Source organism: Heloderma suspectum, chromosome 2, assembly GCF_057233095.1.
Source record: "Heloderma suspectum isolate Gila_16-S chromosome 2, 16-S_ref, whole genome shotgun sequence".
NCBI lineage: Eukaryota > Metazoa > Chordata > Lepidosauria > Squamata > Helodermatidae > Heloderma > Heloderma suspectum.
The window spans coordinates 103,147,118-103,169,562 of record NC_139459.1 but is presented as its reverse complement, the minus strand read 5'-3'; the positions used below and the strand labels follow the sequence as shown (position 1 = coordinate 103,169,562).

The window sequence follows — 22,445 nt, the reverse complement described above, 5'->3', positions numbered from 1 at the left end:
GCCATGAGTCCTGGGATAATGTTAACAGGCCATATCAAGTGAGCTCCTTATAAGGAAGGGGAATGAATGATGTTCAGGGAAGTTATATGTCCACTAGAATTGGAGTTTGGGATGGTGTGCATTCAGAAATAATTTTATTTCCCCGTAATGACAATCTCCAGCACCCCATAAGGAATGAAGTTGAAGAATTGATCTTATTTTTCAAACACAGGATAGCTTCAATATTAAAATTAACATATAAATTTAACATCAATCTTATTTCTCTACTTGCGTCTGCCAAGCAAAGGCACATAAGGTATGAATCACTGAAACAGTATAACGGGATGGAGGAATCAAACTCATTTTTCAGCTCTGTCGAGGCAAATGTGAACTGAACCTGTTTACCATGCACCCAACAGATGTTCTGGAGGTGCCCGTGCAGACCTTTGGCGAGGACCAGCTTAGAGGCTCGGTCAAATACAAAAGCAGAAGGGGCCGTAGCTCAGTGGTGGAGTGCCTGCTTTGCATGCAGAGGGTCCCAGGTTCAATCCCCAGCATCTCCAGGTAGGGTTGGAAAAATGACTGCCTGAATCCCTGGACAGCTGCTGCCAGTCAGTGTCGACAATGCAGGGCTAGACGGACCAATGGTCTCAGTTTAAGGCAGCTTCCTATGTTCCTATATTAGAATCCATCTAGTATGAGGTGACAGATGCTGAACCATGAGGCATAACTCTTGTCAGCAACTAGGGATGTAGGAAGGTGCCTTAGTCCAGGTCAGATTATTTCTCCATCTCAGTTTTGTCTACTGGGAGTAGCTCTTCGAGGTCTCATGCCCCAGAGGTTTGCCACATCAATGGCTACCTGGTCCTTTTAAAGTGAAGATGCTGAGGGGAGAATCTGAGATCTGTAAAGTGTGTGCTCTGCCAAGCGAACTTTTAAAGGGCTTATCCTGAACTGAGCAAGGGCTCTGACTTTGCCGACGCACTCCCATCAGAGCTGAGAAACAAGCAAAGGGCTGTTTAGACTCTGCCTCCCCAGTGTTGAGCATCTCAGCCACTCAGCTACAAGACAATAGGAAAGAGCTCTTTTATTTCCTTCCCCTGGGTGAGAATGGCAACAGAGGCTCTCCCTGCAACCCTGTATGCACCTGGTAGTAAGTGCTATTGAACTCCAGGGGGCTCACTTCTGAATAAGCATGTATTGGATTGCAGTGTCCACCAGCGCTGCTTGAGCAGCTCTCATGCATGAGGCACATGAGAGGGAGGAGCTGAGATGCATAAGGGAAGGACTCAGAGTACGGCCAGCCCTATCATTAGGCAGAGTGAGGCAATCACACCAGGTGGCAGATGCTGGGAGGTGGAAACAAGGTATTGGAGTAGAGAGCTATGGGCCAAGGAGCTTTCCCTGTGCCCCCTAAGCCAGCCTGCTGATGTAAGTGTGGTAGAAGATCACCAGTGTTGAAGAAAGATTCCGCTGCCAGTCCAGTCAGCTTTTGTGCATGGAATGGGAAACATCTTGTTCTTCACTTCAGGTGGCAAAAAGTCTTGTGTCAGCCCTGACTCTGAAAGCCAAACATATTATTATAAACACACTTTTTAAAAGTATGCTTAAGCTGGACACTTTTTATTGGAAGTGCAGGGGGTGGGGGACAATACGACAATGGAACCAATGACCTAGGGAACTAGCAGGCTCTCCCACACTGGAGGTATCCAAGATGAAGCTGGACAGCCATCTGTCTGGGATGCTTTGACTTAGATTCCTGCACTGAGCAGGGGGTTGGACTTAATGGTCTTGTAGGCCTCTTCCAACCCTGCTATTCTCTGATTCTATTGTTCTGGTTTCAAGGTGTCCCATACAGGAGTTGAGCATGTGCTACTGTAGGATATCAGCATTTAGGCTGTGATCCTGTCCATCAGGATAAATCTATGGAAAGGAATTGGACTCTTTTTTTGTATGCAACTGTAGGAAGGGTTATAGCACAGATGGGGAATGTGTGGCCTTTCAGATGTAGTTGGATTGCAACTCCCATCTTCCCTCACCATTAGCTATGTTGGCTAGAGCTGATAGGAGATGCAGTCCAAAAAGGTTTTCCGTCCCTGAGTTATAGCCTTAGGACCTGGTTCATTACTCTGCTGTGGCAGACAGTGTTGCAGGGCACTGCACTATTTTTTCCTGGAAAATGCCAGGCATATCTGGAGTCCAGACCATATAGCCCAGCTAATCTGCTCCTTACAGCAGCACGTCTGTATCTCTTGCCAAAAAGGTGGTCCACACTGGTCTCCTGCAGCAAAATCGCAGCATCCTGGTGCAGTAGGCTTTTGCCGACAGAAGCTCAGCTGCAACGGTCACAAGCTAGGACCTGCTGGAGCCTAATCCTGCCTGTGCTCACCACTTGCAATAGTGCCAGTGGCACAGACTGCAGGCCACAGAAGCACAGGCCACTGTGCCCTGCAGTCTCCAGGCACAAGGGAAGGGGACTGCCTGCCAGCAACAGCATGGGAGTTTTAGGGCTTGTGCCCTTCAAATAAAAAAAAAAGGAAAGCTGGCAAAGTCAAATCTTCCCCCAGCTATGTAACACCTAAAGGTTTTTGACAGCTTTTGAATGTGCACATTTGTTGGATGCTATGCAAAGGATTTTGTTGAATCGCAGACAAACATTTTCAGTTATATTTTGCATCATCAATCAAGGGTGGTTCCTGAGGAATTTGCCATCAGCCAGACGCTCCCAAGAAGCAAACATCCAATGGAAAATAGGGGGTTATTTCTAGGGCTGTGCCAAAAATTTATCCCACCATTCTCATTCAATTTCACAGAAAATAAACTGCTTTTGAAAAGAAATTCAAAGGAGGAGAAATTTTGGACAAATTCTCATGGGTTGGGTTTGGGGTTCTTGGGCTTTACCTTACTTATGAAGTGGCTACAACTGTGCATGAATGTCCTGTCTGTCATTGTACAGTAATCTCTGTGGCAGCCTGTAGCCTCCTCCTTTTCCCGCACTTCAGTTAAAGCCATCATGAGGAAGACATAATGAGGCAATTCTTCCCATGGGGCTTTTTCAGGAAGGGCAGGTGGCCTGGGAGGCTGCAGAACAATGGAAAGATGTGTAAGAGAGAGAGAAAACACACACAGCACCCTTGCGCACCTCGCAATGATTAGGTAAGCTCAAAAATACCACCAAAAGAAATTCAAAATTCTGCCTCAGAAAAGTGGAAGCCTCAACACAGTTGATGCTGTTGCCACCTACAGAAGCAGTGCAATAAACCAAAAACCCTTAGGAAAAAGGAAAGAACCTGTGCTAAACCCCTGCCAGTTGTGAGCCCTTTCTGTTAGAAACTGTTGGAGAATTTCTCATCCCCTAGGACAAATTCGGTGAAATTGTCCCCACAATTTCTCTGCCCAGAAATAGGCTGAAGAATTTTGAGAGGCCATTTGTACACAGCTCTAGTTGCCAAATGCTCCAGATGGAAGAGTACCAAGTCTACAGACCCTCCACTTCCCAGTCCCCTGACCCCACATACGGAGGAGGAATTAACTCACCTCAATGAAAGTGTACCTGAACCATTTTATATTAGGGAAGGACATCTTACCTTTCAAATGCTATGGTGTGCTGGGACAGTCTGTTGAACCAATTAATAAGAATCACCTTTGTGGATCATCCTCACCCAGTCACCAGTAGTGTCCCGCCAGGTGCCATCAGGAAGCCCAGAGGCAGGACATGATTGCGATAACTGTCTCCTATTGTTTTTTCCCCATCATTTGGCAACCAGAGATATACTGCTTCTAAACTATTCTGTTCAGGGGGAGGGGTGTATGGCCTATGAAGGTCTGGGACATTATGACAGCAAAATAAAGGAATATAGAAATTGGCTATTTTCCCGTGTATTCTGAGTATTCTGTTTTCTTTTTTACATTGCAGCTGTATGGCCATCTGCACAATTTGGGCTTGTGGTTCAATAGAAGCCCCCACCCCTGCCCTGCTCATCCACCCTCTGCCCAACTCTGATCAGTTTTACAGCATTTTCTCTGATGTCTTATTAGATGACTTCAGCATGGGAGGAGGGGATCATTTCAGATAGAGCCCCACAAGAAAATATTAATATAATTTACACAAGGAGTTTATGGACTCGGACAGACACATATGAAGCAGCCCTTAGAAGCCTTGAATGGCTTTAAAAACAGTTACTGCAAACACTTACTGGTATTAAAAGCCATCAAGATATTTAACTGTACTTGTGTGAACAGATTGCCAACAGGGAATTCTCTACCATACTCAGCTAAGCTCCAATAGTTCTGCACCACATCTCTCAAATACTCATTTGACCCCATCAGTTATGTTCACACCTGCTCTTCAGTTAAGAGAGTCTAAACTTCAGCTCAGAACACCTGTCCTCGCTCCAGTGTGGCAATAAAACCAGGTGCATTTATTCTCCCTGGGGAACTGGTTTCTATGTATAGAGGCAGTCTTTCTCCCAAACATAAATGAGATGTGAAAATCAAGATCATCATCTGAGTTTATTTTTTTTTTCTCCCCTAGAGTCCTTAGCATGCTACATTAACCTGACAATGTTTAATCATGTGTTCATTTTTCACAAGACATTTTCATGCAACTCACAGCTGTAATTGACTTTACACTGACATTATACATGTTTCCATCTAGCCATGTGAAAATAATAGCATTTAAGGTGTCTCCAAAAAGTGTCCAAGCTTGAACAGCATGGGGGACGGCTCACTCTTTGTCAGTCTTTTGCGGTTCTTGGTTTTAACACCAGGATGATAATGGTATATAAAGTCAACATGGGCCCTGTTTAGTCCATTCACCACTGAATTATTTGCTTTCTAATTCCCTATATCCTGAGGAGTCCTCTCTTTGAACACTGCATTCAAGTACAATATCAACATTCCCAATTGTCTAAAAGGCAAGACTTATTTGCTCCACTTTAAATGTTCCACAGCCCCAGGTTTTTCACAACTATGCTTAAAATTGACCTTTTCCTTTCCTTTTCTTTCTGTAATAAACATTCAGCACTAAAGCCATAAAACAGTAGCTATTTGGCATTTTCCAGTGAAGTGCAAGAAATTAAATAAGTTATGTCTTTATTGCTAAAGGATAGTAACAAGCAGAGTCACTTTTTTATACAGTTACAAGGGCCATAATTCCTGCCTCAGTGCCCAGTAGTTCTGCCTCATTGCAACACCGCATGGTAAATCTTCATTCTAGGAAGATGTGTTTAGTATTCTAGAGTCTGAGGAGTCAGATCTTTCATCATAATCATCTTCTGCATAAATAGGCTGTTTAGACACAACTGGACATCCATCATCAGGGACTGAGATCCTAGGATCTTCTGACGGGCGCGTAGGAAGGACAGGAGAACTTCGGAAGACGCTGGTTGAATTAGTGGAGAAAGGGCTGACATACTGAGACCTCAGCTGGTACTGCTGCTGGAGCGTCATGGTGTTCCACAAAGTAACATCGTTGGGTAGAAATGGACTGGACTGGTTTCTGGCCAAAGTATTCCTCAACATCAGGGGATAGCGGGGTGGCTGTGGGAATGGATGCTGCAAGGGGACCGCCAGTGGATTTGGCACAACATTACTAGTATCAGAAGAAAACCTCAGTGTGTCTGGGACTCTAAAGGCAGAGCCTACAGACCACTTTGAGGAAGAAATGGGATAGGAACTCAGAGTGTGTTCAAAGAGGTGCCCATTTGAAGGCAAAACCAGACCTTCTGATTCTGCAGAAGTTCTGTCCCCACCAGCTATGGAGGACCTGCTCGACAGAAGGACCTCGACAGCACTCACCAGGTCGCCCCCGCAGCCTTTCAGGATTAATTCAAGCACAGTTGGCTTTTGGTTGGGGAAGATTTTTTTTAGCACTTCAAGGGGTGGGCGGTTCGCTTTCAAGCCGAAAGGCAGAGAAACTGTCCCTGATGGACCTTCAATCAGGAGGTGATTTTGCTCTGGTTGGTACTTGGGGGTCTCAGGTTGGCTGTCAGTGCTCCCACTGTTTTTCTGGACAGCATAACCACCCTCGTCGACAGAAACTATTTCAGGGCTCTCAGGAGCAAAGCTGCTCTTCGTCTTTGTCACGTCTGGGGAACTCCTTTGGTCTGTGTCTTTGTCACTGTAGGTCTCAGCACTGTCGGCTCCGCTGATATCACCCAATCGCTCTTCGGTCATGTCTATAAAATAGAGGGCAGCTTTGTTATGCCAGTGAGGACAAGGACACAGGAATGGCAGAGCACATTTCTCTTAGTAAGACAAGCATGGAATTAAAAGTTCTAGATTTCAACAAGTATTAAATGTGTTGCTTTATAAGAGAGTCAAACCACTGCCCCATCTAACCAAGCCCTATTTTCTACCCTGACTACCAACAGCTCTTCAGTTCTTTCCCAGATCTGCTTTCTTGAAGGTTGAAACTACCTTCAGTGACAACAAAGGAAGAGATGGAAATGAGAAAACGGTTTTCTTCATCTGCTACTCCCTGTATCCATTATTACAGGCTGCCAGCTCTTGCACTATCACAACAGTATATTTTTATATAATCATAGGGGCAGGAAGTGCCCAACTGGATAATCTAAAACCTAACAGGTCATTCCATAATCCCTAAATCATCCCTGAGATGCAAACTTTTTAAAAAATACTCTTCATAACAAATAGGACCTTCCTATTCATAAACACTAAAAACCAGTCTGGCTACAGTCTGCAAGTCAGTGACACCAGAAGACAAGTTTAATCAGATTATGGTTCAGTTCTTCAATGGATCTAAATTAGCTGAGATCCAAGAATGATTGGTTTGTGGATCAAGGTATCAGCGGGATGAAATATCCCTTTATCAGCCAGCCATCATTGACATCCGAATTAGCCATTTTGGCATCTAAACATAGATCAGAGCTCAGATGGATGCACCCAGTTTGGAAAACATGCATGCCATTGACTCCATTCTATACTGTTGTACCGTCCTTATTCTAGAGACAGTTTAAATATCTCCTTGGCTCTTTTCCTGCTCCCTTCAACCTCACCTACTGTCAACAACAACAACCCACTCACAATATAATACTTACATAAATTACTATTATGTGCTAATCCTAAACTTTGCATTTGTTTGATTTCTCTGTTCAGCTCATCAAACCACACCTTTCCATGACAAAACCACAGACAATATGAATGAGCTTTGACAAAGGGAGTTTTCTCTTGGGTGTCTGCCCAGACATTCCTTCATTTAGCCTAAAGCCTCCAGGCTTACCTCTTGATGCATGTGCAATAGACTGTCAGTAGCGCATCCTAAATAGCCAGGTAGTGGTGGCAAAGAAATACCATGGGCAGTATCCTATTCGACATTACCACTAATGTAAATTACATGATGCCAGCAAACACTATTGGTATTGTACTAGAGGTTGCTTAAACTAGCACAATGTAACTTATTTTAGCGGTAGTGTCGAGTACGGAACACTATATATATACACACCTGCAAATGCTTTATCAACAACCTCCGATATGCAGACGATACCACCCTAATGGCAGAAAGCGAAGAGGATCTAAAGAGCCTCTTCTTGAGGGTGAAAGAGGAGAGTGCAAAAGCTGGTTTGAAACTCAACATTAAAAAAACTAAGATCATGGCATCTGGCCCCATCACTTCCTGGCAGATAGAAGGGGAAGAAATGGAAGCAGTGACAGATTTTACTTTCTTGGGCTCCAAGATCACCGCAGACGGTGACTGCAGCCATGAAATTAAAAGACGCTTGCTCCTTGGGAGGAAAGCTATGGCAAACCTAGACAGCATAGTAAGAAGCAGAGACATCACCTTGCCGACAAAGGTCCGTCTAATCAAAGCTATGGTTTTCCCAGTAGTAATGTATGGCTGTGAGAGCTGGACTATAAGGAAGGCTGAGCGCCGAAGAATTGATGCTTTCGAACTGTGGTGCTGGAGAAGACTCTTACGAGTCCCCTGGACTGCAAGGAGGTCAAATCAGTCCATCCTAAAGGAAATCAACCCTGACTGCTCATTGGAAGGACAGATAATGAAGCTGAAGCTCCAATATTTTGGCCACCTAATGCGAAGAGAAAACTCCCTGGAAAAGACCCTGATGCTGGGAAAGACTGAAGGCCAAAGGAGAAGGGGATGGCAGAGGATGAGATGGCTAGATAGCATCACGGATGCAATGAATATGAACTTGAGCACGCTCCGGGAGAGAGCGCAGGACAGGAAGGCCTGGCGTGCTATGGTCCATGGGGTCACGAAGAGTCGGACACGACTGAACGACTGAACAACAACAAATACTCTTGCCTTCCACCAGCCTCAGCCCAAGGTCTCTCACTGCTGAGGTGGGAGAGAACATGTGCTGCCACATCACACTCCTCCGTTCCTGCCACATCGTGCAACTCCTCTCCCTTACTGCTATGTCTCCTTTGCTGCTGCTATGTCAGCTCTTCTGGCTGTGGGGCTCTCATGAGAACTCAGTCACCCAGGTCTCATGAGAACCCCGCAGCTGCTTCTTCTGGCTGCACAGCTCTCCAGAGAGCAGATGCAGCAGCAGTGGCAAAGGTTAAGGTGCACGATGAGGGAACCAGAGGGTGGACAGCTGCACCAGAGAGCCCCGCCAGCCCCTCTTTCACTGTGGCAAATATTGCAGTGGGAGGGCACCCTCTGGAGGCGGTGGGGCAGCAATGGTGGGCCCTCCTGGCGGGGGTGGGGATGAGTGGCACAATTCACTTCTCCCACTCCACCTCATTCTGCTTTATGGCAGGGCTTGGCTCTGTCTTACACTCTAGACCAGGGGTGAGTACTACATGGCATGCAGGCTACAAGTGGCCCACATCAGCCCCTGCTGTTTGAATACACAGTCGTGTCCCCTCTGGGATTCAACATCTAGAGTCTAGACATTGAACTAAACTGTAACAACACAAAACTACCTGGTATGCTCATCCTGTTTTACTCTCAAGTTGGTAAAGGATGCTCTCTATTACAATGCATGTACATTTGGTACTTTCCCCCCACAGATTTAACTGAAACATTTATTACTATTGGGATGAGGGATTCATAAAAATATGAACTACACAGGAGAAACATTAGGCTTAGAACACTTTCAGTGTGGTTTCAGTGACATCCATCATATGAACAATTGGGTTAATCTTCTTGCTGTTTTGAAGTTACAGATCCAATTCTTTTATACTCCATTGAGGAATACAATCCCGTTTATGTGTAAGACACCAGTGTAATATCATTTACAAAGTTCCTGGATCCATCTTTGTTACTTGAGGCCCAGGTAACCTCAAGTGGCTAGGAGCACCTTTTACCAGCTTTGGCTGGTGCGACAGCTACAGCCATTCCTAGACCAGGATAACTTGACCATGGTAGTCCAGGCATGTGTAAACTCAAGACTAGACTGCTGCAATGCACTCGACATGGGGCTTCCCTTAGAATTGGTCCAGAAACGGCAGCTGGTACAGAATGCAGCTGCGAGACTGTCGACTTGAGCATCTTTTCAACAACATGTAACACCATAGTTACGCAAGCCCCTTCGCCACAACAAGGCAGTGATCCATGAAGGGGGAAAGAACCACACTGGCTGACAATATGCTACCAACACAACTTCAAACTTTTATTATTGGTATATAATGCCCTAAACAACTAGGGTCCAGAATACCCCAAGGATCGTTTGGCCCTCATTACCCCTGTCTGGTCACTATGGTATTCAGGACTGGCACTCATGGTGGTAACACATGCTCCAGACATCCATCTTACGGCTTCCAAGAACAGAGCTTTCAGTAGTGCAGCTCCTGTGGAACTCCTTCTCCATTAATATTAATATTAATATGAATATGTATTAATATTAATATCCTTCTCCATTAATATTAGGCAGTTTTGCACTTTAGACATCTGCTTAAGACAGTCTCAGACGTTCCCTGTAATGTGACCCAGCTATGTATGTTGGTGTTACTGATTATGTGATTGTTTTATCTTTATCCTGTATTTTTACTGTTGTGATTTTAATGTTGTACACCACTGTGGTATTTTTTATGTTTAGCAGTTTATACAGTTGTACAAATAAATAAGTTACTAAAATAATCATTTTTATTAGAAACATAATGCACCATCCAAGTTTTTGAATTACGTAGAACTCTTTCTCACATTAGTTGCTGAACAAAAATATTTTTAAAATATTATTATTTAATCCATTTCTTAGCTGCCTTTTAAGACCACAGACTTCCCAAGACAGTTTACAGATTAAAAGTACCCCCCAAAATAATTACATCATATTAAATATAAACAATTTTAAATAAAACTAGTCCCAATCAAGTTATATACTAATTAGTTAATCCTTAATTGAAACTGGAGGTTATCCAAAATGTTGGTCCAAATCTAACTTTGTTTACAAGTCACACTGATGAAAAAAATCTCTTGGTTTTTCATTTATGAAATTTCTTTTCATCCTGGATTCTACACGTGTCTTTAATTATCACACTCACTCACTTCTATTTTATGTTTTCTAATACTCAGAAAGTGAAAAATACAATTTTTGTTCTAGAAAATGACCTGGTTCCCATATAAAACTAACTCATGGTTAACCCATGGTTTGTTGCCTTACCCAAACAAAACTGTGTTTTGTTTTCTCAATCCCTGGGTTGTTTGTTTCCCTCCTCCTTCACCCACTTCCTCGCTGTATCCCAAATGCCTTTGCAGTGCTGACATGTAAAGTGGCTGGGTTTCTTGGACCACTCTTGCCTTCCCACCGTTAAACCTATGGTTAAAACAATGCAGAGTTTACATCCCAACAACAAACCATGGGTTCTCTTTCTGGGTTGTTCGTGGTTTGTAAGTGCAGCTGGGTTGGCACATCATGATAACCCAGAATTCAGTGCGTTAAATAAACATTCCCGTTCCTCTGTGCTGGCTTTGCCTGGCACAGGGGGTGTTTTTGTGGACATAGGGGAGTGACAGTTCTCTGACATAATGCGCACTACTCAATATACCAAGGGAATTTTTTCCTCTTGCAAAGAATCTCACAACAACCCTGTGAGGTAGGTTAGGCTGAGAGATAATGACTGGCCCAAAGTTTCCCAGTGAGCTTCATGACCAAGTGGTGGCTCCAGCTAACCACTACACCATACTGGCTCTCAGTAACAATGACAAACATTTGTTTGCTTGATGCATCGGCATCGGTTTCTCTGATAAACAATTTGCAACCTTCATCGCCTTCCACTGTCCAAGTTATAACCTGCTATGCTGCTTCTTGTTCCAGAGCTGAAGACAGCCTGCAAGAGGGGCTCCTCTTGTTGAGAAGCAGCAGCCTAGCCAAAGGGAGCAATTGGGGGGGGGGGGAATTTGATGGATGAAGATTTAGTCCTCCCCTCACCTCAAGCTGTTAAGCAGAAAGTGCTGACTAGCTGGCAGGGAAGAATTTCTCATCAATGCTCTTTGATTGTATTTTGCAAACAAAATGCCTGTTGCCTGGTAACATTTCACTTGAGCCTGACCTTCCCCAAAAGTTATTGCTATCAGATTCGATTTACACTGTCCTCCCGTGATTACTGTAATCTTTTAAACTGGGAAGTTCATAGATCAGTGGGGGGCGGGGAGGGGGAGTGTGCGAGTCAATAGGACTTCTCTCCATCGGATTTATACACTTCTACAGTGTTAGTTTTGGTTTGGGGGCCATGTTACTCCCAATGCAGCTTGAAATCTTTAGATGCCCCTGGCCTTTAGCAGCACCTTTCCCAAAGTGATGGAGGGGCCAATGCATCCCTCAAGGATTTTACTGTCTGGAATGTGAGACACACACATGCTGCAGGATAAATTGGTGAATCTCATATGATAGTAAAGAACTCACTAATGAAAGTCACCAGAACCTTATGGATGAATCAAGCAGCAGGTACTAAGAGTAGTGTGGCAAAGACAACTGAGGCTACACGTCTACTCAGAAGTGAGACCCATTTGGTTCAATACAACATACTCCTGAGTAAGGATTATAGGATTGCTGCATAAATGGTTTTCAGGACTAACACACAGAGAGAAATTGGCAGGAGCAGAAACTGGAGAGAGATTAAGCCTCACCAAGGAAAAGTAGGTATGAGACCCTAGGCATGTTTAAATTCCACCAATTTTAACAGAGAATTAAGCCTCTGCTTACATTTCTCCCACGCTGAAACACACAGGGGACTAACCTCTGGCTGAATGTTGGCCAGTGTGATTAAGATGTTAATTGACTTCACTCGGACTAAGAAAGGAAGTTGCTAAGGTTTCCTTTAACTGTAGAGCATATGATAATTATTCGCCAGAGCAATTATAATGAATTTTCCCTGGAGTAAGATATGATCATAGTACAAGCTAGTTAAGGCCCACTGCTTTGATTTCAGCAGATGTTTGCATGACATCTCACTAATTATATCCTGCTAATTCGAATTCTCCGGGGGCAATGTTCTCAAGATGCTGTAGGAACAGTCTAAAGGAACTCTCATGACTTGCCAATGGAGGCATTCCAACCTTCATGCAATTGAAATCCATTAAATGGAATCAACACCCACACCAACACCTATTGTCAAGAGGGCTTACTTCATAAATATGTTTCGGTTCAGCTTTAGCGTGCTGGGTTACAACTTCCTTTTCAAGAAATTTCTGCAGGACAAGATTCGTTTAAATCTAAGTGCTTTGTCTGATCTGGCTTGTGCATTGCACTATTCAAAGAGCCTCATATACGACAAGAATAATTCCTGTTAGGACACCGACGTTTCTTGTAAAACAAGATATTGAACAAACAAGAACATGCGAGATTGCAACTTTCTTTCACTCATTCCCTTTAAGCCCCTTGCAAAGACATTGGGGAGAGCATAGGTGTACTTTGCTAAGATTAATATGTTTTGCTTTAAAAGCCTCACCTGTAAAAGAGAGGACTCCCTCCCTCAAATGAATTTCTAATACAGTTTAGAATCTTTGGTTCTGAACAACAAGATAACCAATACATAACCTCAGAGCAGTGAAAGATTCTTAAGTATAATTCTTCCATTCATTTCAGCTGGGTAAAATAGGAGAGAAATCACAAACACATCTTTTCTCTGCAGGGAGATGCAAGCAATTTATAGGGCTGTGGCACTCCTGTGGGATCCCCCTCCCCTCTAGCTATGGGATTGAACCTTCTTAAATGTTAAAGTGAGGCCTCCTTTTTAAGGGAGAGTGAACTCAATACATTCACATGGCTGTACCAAGCCCAGCCATTATCAGTTGTGATTAATTTAATTGCTCCTTCCATTAAAATCAGTGGCAAAATCTTCAACAAATGCAAAAAAAGGGGAGAGGAGACTAGGGTTTGCCCCCAAGGAAGAAAGGAAGGCAATCAATAGATTCTAGACCCTAAAATCCTCGGTGGAGGATTTGAAGGCAGGAATTACATGCTAGTGGTGGCTAACTTAGTAGTAGTAATGATTTCAATGGGTCTACTCTCAGTATGAGTAAATCGGGATCCAACCCCACATCAAGTATGGAAAGAAGACTTTTTAAAGAAAATATATACTTTGGTTCTGTACAGGTAGCTTTCTATTCCAGATTTTTATACATACCTTTGCCAAAGTTAGGAAAACATTTGGCGCACAAGGGAGTTTTCTAAAGACCAGAACCTGCTGTTAGCGGGCGGCCTTTTGCCTTCCTTTTTGCCTTTCTATCTACAAGTCGTCTCGTTCTTATCCTCTGTGGAAGAGACAACCACCAAACACCTTTAAGATAAATATGCATCCTGATGGGACTTAGTCCCAAGTAAACCGACAGCCTTACAAAGCAATCCTAAATATGCCTCTACTCAGGCGTAAGTCCCACTGAGTCCAGTGAGACTACAGCGTAAGGAGTCTTACTGGGTTCAATGAGGTTTACTCCCCGGTCAGTGCGTTAAGGACTACAACCTTAGTTTACCAGGTGCTTACTGAAGGCTTAAGAGAACCCCAAGAACAGTTGCTTGGAAGTGGGGGTCGGTGTGTAACTAATTCGAATATGTAACCCCCAAACACACTTGAAACACCACTTTCCTAAAGGCCTCTTCTCTGCAATCGAAATGCTCACAGTGGCCCGCTGAAGAACGAAGGGCTCCCCAGGCTTTCAGTTCCTGCTTATTAGGCCAAGTGGGATTCCATAGGGTGCGAAGTGGTAGAATCAAGGAGAAGTCGTTATTCCGGATTAATAGGGATGGGTGGCTGGCTGGTTGGTTTTGGTTCTGAAGGTTGCAGACAGCAAGACGCCTTCCAAAGCAGCGTTTTGGTCTCACCTAGGTAGACCACGTATGTAAACTTGCAATCTGATTCAGACCGATTCAGAGTTATGCTTCAACCCATTCATCGGGATTCACAGGAAAATAAAAATTTAAAAATCCCCACCGATCAAGGAGACGTCTTCCTAATGCGCCGTGTATCGCGCCATCGACAGAAAAGGTAGGAAGTGAAAACTGAAGACGAAGAACCCCGTGGGTTCCTATCCACGAGGAGGCGGAAAAGAAGAATCCTTCGAAAGAGGGCCGCTGGCCCTGGCCGGGTGTTTCGTTGCTGTCGTTTGCCGAGATGGTTTTCCTGTGCAGGAAAGTCGAATCCTCTTTCAAACGCCCAGTCGGCCACGCCGCTTTCGCCAAAGCCTCTGTACTGAGCCCGCCCCGCTCTGTGTTGGAGGTGAAACTGGGAAGGCGACCAGTGGCCAGCATAAGCCTCGTTCGCCAAGCTCTTCCTGATCCCAATTCATCTTGCTGCTTTTGCGCAGCGCCCGACCTCGAACCACGATGGCTCCCAACATGCCACCTTGATTTCAGTGGGGCTCCCTTCCAAGTAATTACAGCGAACATTTTATCTTGCCTTCCCCAGGGAAGACGGCTTCGTCCCCTGAAAAAGACCTCCGGCGTTTTTCTTTTGAGGCGGAGCGTCCACACGCCCATTCCTTTATATGCCATCCATACTTTTCAGCAGAACTCCACACGTGCACACACAAGGCCTTTTAGGGTCAGCCCCGCATGGTCAGGGGCGCATCAAACTCTCCCTGCTCGTTCACTAGCGTTTCCCGAGAGATTAATGCGGGTTTGTCCCTAGCCCCTTCCTCCAGCCTTCAAAAGTCATGAATGGGGATTTCCAAGTGGCTTGTCCTAGACATCCAGCCACACTTGCGCTCTTCTGTAAAGCTGGCACTAGCTTTTTTCGGGGGACCAGGCTAAATAGTCACAGAGAGAAAACATTCCTGACTTGTTTCCCAGGGTACTAGACGTCATCATATTCCCTCTGCTAACTACACACACACACACACACACACACACACAGAGAGAGAGAGAGAGAGAGAGAGAGAGCGCGACTCCAGCCAACTCTACTTGGGAATAAAGTAAATCCGGCCATCCCACCCATCCTAAACAGTTACCCCAAACCAAAGTAACCTCCGTTCATTTCAAAGAGACTACACGGAAGAGGCTTAGAACTGGAGGAAAAGTGCGAGGAAAAGAGGTCACGCTGGCTTAAGCTGAAGCAGATCCTGATATTCACAAACCCGAATCCAGTTCAGGCTCCAGGCAACACAGATTTTTCTGGAAGCCAAAAGGTGGCCATTTCCCAGGAAACACGTTTAGTGCCGAGGTGCAAACTGGCTTTAATCTGGGCAACCTGAACTGCGTCGCAACAGATTTGGCGGTGCGCCTGCAGCCCTGGGGACGAGCGTATTTTCACCAAAATAGATCCAGCGCATCGTATGTAATGTTAGTCCTATAATTAGAGGAGACCCATTGAAATGAATGGGACTTAACTTAGACTAACGTTGGATACAGCCCAGAGGACGCAAGCGCAGCGGATCTCCGAAGAAGCCCAGCATGTGACTCCAGCGATAAATGAGCCGGAATCAGGGGTGCAGGCAGCGTAACCTCGCTCCCTGGCCGGATCAGCCACAGGTCTCTTGCTGAGCAGCAGACACTGGCCGAACAGAAGAGCAGCCCTGACGCCTCCTTCGCGAATGGACACCGGTCCCCACCCCTGCCGCAGTCACAAGCGCGCTGCTTGCTCCGGAAGGGCTCGGGTGCTAAGCGAGACCTTTCTTTGATTACATTTCTATACCGCCCAATAGCCGAAGCTCTCTGGGCGGTGCACAACAATTGATACTCACTTTAAACTCACCCTCCCCGTCGCTCGCGGGACGGGCTCTGCGATCTACAGGTTGCATCCCATCATGTTAGCCCTAGTTAGAGTAGACCCATTGAAATGCAGGGGGCTCAAGTTGCAGGCGACCCAGCACTATCCCGCGCTCCCAGCATTCAGGGGTGGCCCGAAGAGCGTTGCGGGGAGGTGCGAGGCGTCTGCTGCCAACGCGCGAACCCGGCCCCTCTCCGCTGCCTCACCCCAACCCAACTCCGGCAGCATCTTCCAGGGATCCGGCGGCAAACGCTTCCTGGGGGGGCGCGGCGCGTCTCCAGCCAAGAATGGGGGCCTTGGAAGCGAGGGGACGGGGCTCGCTTTGCTCGCTGGAGGGTAACCCAGAGGGGCGCACGGCTTGCTGCGGAAAGCGTCTCCACGCAGCGATCTTGGGCAGGACAGGAGGGCCACCTGAGGCTTCGCACCTCGGGCGTCGTCCTGCTGCAGAGGGGAAACCGCGCAGCTCCGAGCTGGCTCCAGCCACGCCTCGCCTGGGCTCCTGCGGCCCCTTCTCCCCATTTCTCTCGTTTGGCGCAGGATCCGAGTGCGGCTGAAACTCGAGAGAGAATGAGAGAGAGAGAGGCCGCCTCCCGCCCGGGGGCAGGGCGCGCTCAGCGCAAACACGAACTCGCCCGGGATGATCGAAATGGCGTTTCCACGCCCTGGATTTGGAAATATTAATCTTCATAATGAATCTTGGTTTTCCGCAGTAGACCAACACAGCTGCCCCTTCAGAAGAAAAACTGGTCAGTTACTTTAGTCAGGTGCCTGAGTTTAACTGGATTGTGAAGCGTGGCTAGAAACTCATTTCGTGGCTCAGTTGTGTACCCCGTTCATAGGCAGCTCTACTCGGAAGTAATTTCCACTGATTCCCCATAAAGCTTTCTCTCCCGTTAATACATTTTTTTAATGCTCTTAAATACATTTTTTTAACCCCTTGCCCATCCCATGAAAACGAATAAATACAGGATTGCAGCGCCTGATTGTTTTGAAAGGAAAGACCAGCAGAGAGGGAAAAAAGATGTTTTGTTTTTTAAACTGTATCAACCCCACAAGTCACCTATTTGATGGGGGAGGGGGAAGCCTTAAATTCTCAGTTTTAGAAGCCGAAAGCTCCAATCAGGCCAGAATGCAGCATATGGTTGTATGACCGTATTAAGACCATTTCAGAACAGCTGCATTGACTACCAGTACTTTCAGGGCTCAATTCCAAGTGATGCTTATTACCTATAAGCCTGTATGGCTTGGGTCCAGGGTACCATGCTGTCCAGCCCTAAGATCCAGTGACTAGGCCCTTCTCTGCCTCCCTCCATGACCTGATGTTAGGCTAGCCCAGGTGTGTGAGAGGGCCTTCTCTGTGCCTGCGCCCCAGCTGTGGAATTATTTCCTGTGGAGGAGGTTCTTTGCCCCCCTCCCTTTTTAGCTCCAACTGTGGACTTTTCATTATCCTTGTTTTTTATGCCAACAATGGACTGCCCTACTATCTCTTTTTCCTATTCTAAATGGTTATAATTCTTTTAACATTGTTACGAATGTTGCTTTTTTTTTTTAATTAACCTTGAGCACCATTTTATAGTGGAAAGGCAGTAAAATAACTATAAGTTATTTTAATAAATAAATACAAACTATTTATTTTGAACTATTATTATATCATAAGGAAGTCAAGTGTGAAGACAAACATCCGCACTAGATCTACAATAAATATACTTCAGAATACAGACTTTCCCCACCTTTTCTTGCCTATTTTCTCTTCCCTTCCAACTGAGCAGCAATTTATTTCTGCTAGCAGTACACTCCTATGCATGTCTACTGAGTTCAATGGGACTTACTCACAGGCAAGCACATGTATAGGATGGCAGGCTAGATCTTTCGCAGCTAAGAGGGATAGTTTTTGTACCCTCTATCATGAGGGGATGTTTTAAAAAAAGTTCTTAGCATTATGCAAGTATAGGTGGCAGCCAGGACCCTATTAAGGGCTCTAAACAACACCCATTTGGAAAAAAAAAAAACTGGGAGTAGTTTGCAAGAATAAACTGATAGGGTAAGGATAACTGAACTGAGATATTCTCTCCTGATATGAGTGTGTCTCCTGGCTACATTGATATTCCAATTACCAGAACATGTATTATTATTACTATTATTATTGCTACTACTACAGAATGTGGGTTAGGAAGAGGAGGTGATCACACAGAGCCGGTGAGAAACAGCTATTGAGATGGAAAAGGAACTTCATAATGTTCTCTCAGGGCACTGTTAGGTCCTGGTGAATTTTCCATCCTGCCCTTAGTTCGTTATAGACGAGTAAATCAGCAACATTTCTGTGAGACTGCAGGTGAGACCACTTCATCTTTTAGTATCCGATGTATGCCCATTTTACAAGTCGCTGCAACAGAAAAAAAATCTCTCTTTTTTTTTTAGTCTACTCCAGTTGGAGTCCTTTTAAATGCTTTAAAAGGAAGGTCCGTGAGGAGGCTTCCATTAACTGTAGTGGGATTTACAGTGCAGTCCTATACCCGTCTACTCAGAAGCAAGCCCCATTGAGTTAAATGGGGCTTATTCCCAGGTAACTGGGTCCAGGTTTGCATCATGCAATCCTATGCATACTTACCTCCTGGGCTTTCAAGTAAATCAATGTGGATAAGATTGAGCAGTTACCACAGCTAACAGCCCGAGAAGCTTTGTGCAGTTAGGCCAGCCTAATGCTGCGTAAGACTCAGCTGCACAGCACCAACAATCCTAGGCACACTCAAGCACAACAGCAGCGTAAATCCAAATGGCCCTAATTATTTGACAAGAGGGCTTTCTTATTGGAATCCTTTCTAAAGACTGAGCCTCCTCATACGAGCCTTTATTTCTGATCTCAGTCACTACAAAAAACAAGCCAACAGGAATCCTCCCACTCTCAAGCGAAAAATAGCTGGATGACACCCTTTCAAGAACTGCTCAATCCCCCATGAGAAAACCCACTTTCTAAAAATTTCAGGGTCTGGCCATAGATGCCCCATTTCACTGAAGCAACTGCTGGCTGCTGCCTTCCACATGATTGCTCATTCTTCTCCCTATGATAGCCCCTGGGCCAATAAGAATTACACTCTCCCTGCCCCCCAAAGAACCTATAGGAATCTGGAAGCATCAAAGTGGCCCAGCATCAGGGGATGTAAAGGGCCCAGATGGGTTTCCTGGCACCAACTAGAAAAGATTTTGTCATACATACATAGGAGCCGCTTCGCCACTGAGGACCAGCCAAGGTACCTACCCCGGGCTGGACCGTCCAAGTCCACCTCTGAAGGGACTGGGCATCTCCACCTACGAAAATCCTTCGATCCTCACGCTTGTCCCCTGCGCTTTGGCCTGCGATCTTCCACCCATCGCTTATTATGTGAAAGCCCCTTGACTGTTCCCAGGCACTTTGCTTGGCAACAACGGGACAGACCAGCTGCAGTCAAAAACTACAATATGGAGCGGATCCTACAGGTGTTTCAGCAGAAGCAAGTCCCAGCTATTTCAATTGGACTTATTCCCAAGTAAGTCTACATAAGATCACACCCTTAAACGGATACATTCACATTCACACACACAGAGGGAGAAAGGGAGAGATTTATACGTTTTAAACTGGGCTTCCCCAACCTGGTGCCCAGACGTGTTGGAATGCAACTCCCATTGTCCCATGCCAGCTAGGAATGATGGGAGTTGTGATCCAACCCAACCTGAAGGCACCAGGTTGGGGAAGTCTGTTGTAAACATTAGGTGATGTGTCTCAGCAATATACTGAAGCATTGGAAAAATTTAATTATTCTATAAGATTTCAAATCGGCTGAGGGAGATGGTCCTGGAACCTTGACGTGACAAATGCAGGGTGCCTAACATCTATAGTTTATGGGTGGCGAAGAAGGCGACATCCCCAGGCGCTGTCCAGCTAAGGGGTGGGTGGGTGAGTGGATTTAAAGCCAGTTGCGCATTGGGAGGGATCGCCTATTTCTCTGTGGTGCATTAAAGATATATTCCTCGGGGGCGTTTGGGGGGGGGGTCTCCCGACTCAGCTTTGAATTGAGCCTGAGTCCGAGGAGATGGGGTCGTTCCCACGCCATCCGCGAAACAGAAGGAGGAGGGAAGCGAGCTTCCCCAGGGCTGTTCCAAACCCCTGCTAGATGCCAAACTTTGCTCTTGGGGAAGATGCATGAAGAGATGATGTCGATGCAGCCGCCAAATAGGATCTCAAAGCTGCTGCCTCTCTCGGTTCTGTCCTCGCTCTGTTTCAAAGGGTGCCAGGGGTCCAGCCTACCGGGAGGAGTTTGAAAGAGCAGCGAGCCGAGCCCCTCCGGACTCTCCATCCTGGAGATGCCAGGGACTCTCTTTCTAAGCTGGGAGTCTCCGGGCGCTCTCGCTCTCACGCCTTGGGAAGCCAGACAGAAAAGACTCTGTTTGTGCTCCAGTGCGCCTTGGAGATTCCAGTTCCCCAAGCCCCTATATTCCATGGGGGGGGGGGGGAGAGAAAACACTGATTTCCTCCAGTGAATCCAGCTCCTTACGTTAGTGGCGGCGCTTGCTTGCTTTCTCCCCCTTTTCTTACCAGTGTCAGGAGGGCGCGTCTGAGTCGCCAGTCCCGCCATTTAGGAATCACCCGAGAAATCTCCCATCACCCACGTCAACCCGATCGTAGGGAGAGTTAGGCGCGCCTAAGCCCATTCGTTCATTTCAATGGGCTTTGTTTCGGCACAGGACCGGCCCCTAGCCTGTAGAGCTCCTTGCATCCTTACAGCGTGCGCCCAAGGGCTACTCACGAGTAAGCCTCACTGAATTTTCAGTGGGACTTACTTCTAAGTACGTACCGCGGCCGGGATAACAACTTCTCCAACGAGAGGCGTCAGGGCTCAAAGTCTGAAAGCGCCTGTCCGCAATCCAGGCACCCGAGAGCTGGCTGCAGTCGCTCAGCGGCGAACTCTGCGGATGCTCGGGGGCACTGCCGTGTTCCTCCTCGCCTTCCGAGTTCCAGGACTGCGCCCTGGCTCCCCCGTACACACAAGCGTAAGGCAAACGCCTTACGCTCCCCGGAAGATTCACAGCCCCCGTTCTCCGCGGGGTCGTGGCACCCGAGGCCTCGCCTAGGGAAACCCGGAGCCGGGGATCGCCTCGGGCGGCCTCCCAGGGCAGCCACACCCCCCCTCCGCCGCCCGCCTCCCCGCCCACCTACCTGCTTTGGGCAGCTGGGGCGGCAGGCCCGCGGCGGGCTGCTCGGAAGCCCATCGCAGGGCGGCGGCGGCGGCCAGCTCCACGGGCGGGCGATGCGGGGCGGCGGCGGGCCCCTCCGGCGGGGCGGCGGCGGCGGCGCCGGGGAGGGCCGGCGGCGGGGCGGCGGCCGAGGCGGGCGGCGGGGCGCCGGCGGGCAGGGCGCGCAGCGGGTCGGGCAGGAGGCTCTCGAGGCTCTCGTTGGCCTGCTGGCGGCGCAGCGCCACCTGGGCGGCCATGACGCGCTGCCGCTCGATGATGAGGATGCACTTCTCGCACGCGCAGTCCTTGAAGCGGCAGTAGCGCTTGTGGCCCTTCAGCCACGACAGCACGCCGTGGTTGCGGCAGCGCGCGCACTTGGGCGTCCGCTGCAGGGGCGCCCGGGCCGGCGGAGCCACCGGGCCGCCCACGTACAGGTACGGCGAGCCGTAGCCGTTCATGGCGGGCGCGCCGCCGCTCCGCTGCGCTGCCCGCGCCGCTACGGCCGCCGCCGCCGCCCGCGCCACATCGCCCGCCCGGGCAGAGCAGCGCTGCGGCGCCTCGCCGTCGCCGGACGCTCTGTGCGCGCCCGCCCGCCGCGCGCGAGGGCACCCCGGCCGGCGCGCCCCGCCCCGCCTCGCCCCGCCCCCCGGCGCGCCCCGCCCCCTCTGCGGGCTCGGCGCCTCGCCCCGCCCCCGGGCGCCGACTCCCGCCCTTCCCAGCCGCGCGGGCTGCTTCCTTCAGGAGCGAGAGCAACCGAAGGGGCCGAGGGGGGCGCCGTTCCGCGCCTCCTCCCCCTCCGCGAGGCGGATGGACTCGCCCGGCGCGCTCCTCCCCTCCCTCCGAAGCCGGGCGCCCGGGCTTCCTCGGAGGCCCTGGACGGGAAGAGCGCGCTTCGAGCGGGGCAGCGGACTAGGAAGTCGGCCAAAGTGTGTTTCGTCCTCCACAGCGCGCGGATATCGCAGCGGGGAGAGGCAGCGCGCAGCTCCCGTCACGCCTCGCCCTCGTTTGCTGTTCTGAGTAAGGCTGACGGGAGTTGCGCGCCAAAACATCTGGAGGGCCGCAGTTTGCGCACCCCCTTCCTGGCTCGCTAATCGCTAGGAGGCAGCGGTTGGGCTGGGGTTCCCCGACGA

General features: G+C 47.9%; 1 protein-coding gene across 1 annotated transcript; it reads right to left on the bottom strand.

Moving 5' to 3' along the window:
- Positions 1–4,473: 4,473 nt before the first annotated feature.
- Positions 4,474–21,939, bottom strand: DMRT3 (doublesex and mab-3 related transcription factor 3). Its single transcript, XM_084834396.1, has 2 exons — positions 21,299–21,939; positions 4,474–6,158 (listed from the first exon to the last, which is right to left on the bottom strand). The coding sequence occupies exons 1-2, from the start codon at positions 21,771–21,773 to the stop codon at positions 5,194–5,196; spliced, it is 1,440 nt and encodes a 479-aa protein (XP_084690522.1). The 5' UTR covers positions 21,774–21,939; the 3' UTR covers positions 4,474–5,193.
- Positions 21,940–22,445: the final 506 nt, after the last annotated feature.

Excerpts from the sequence above, each read along its gene's own strand:
- DMRT3 (XM_084834396.1), bottom strand. The coding sequence starts at position 21,773 with ATGAACGGCTACGGCTCGCCGTACCTGTACGTGGGCGGCCCGGTGGCT. Across the intron at positions 6,159-21,298 it reads GCCCCAGCTGCCCAAAGCAG|ACATGACCGAAGAGCGATTG; the intron begins GTAGGTGGGCGG and ends TCTATTTTATAG.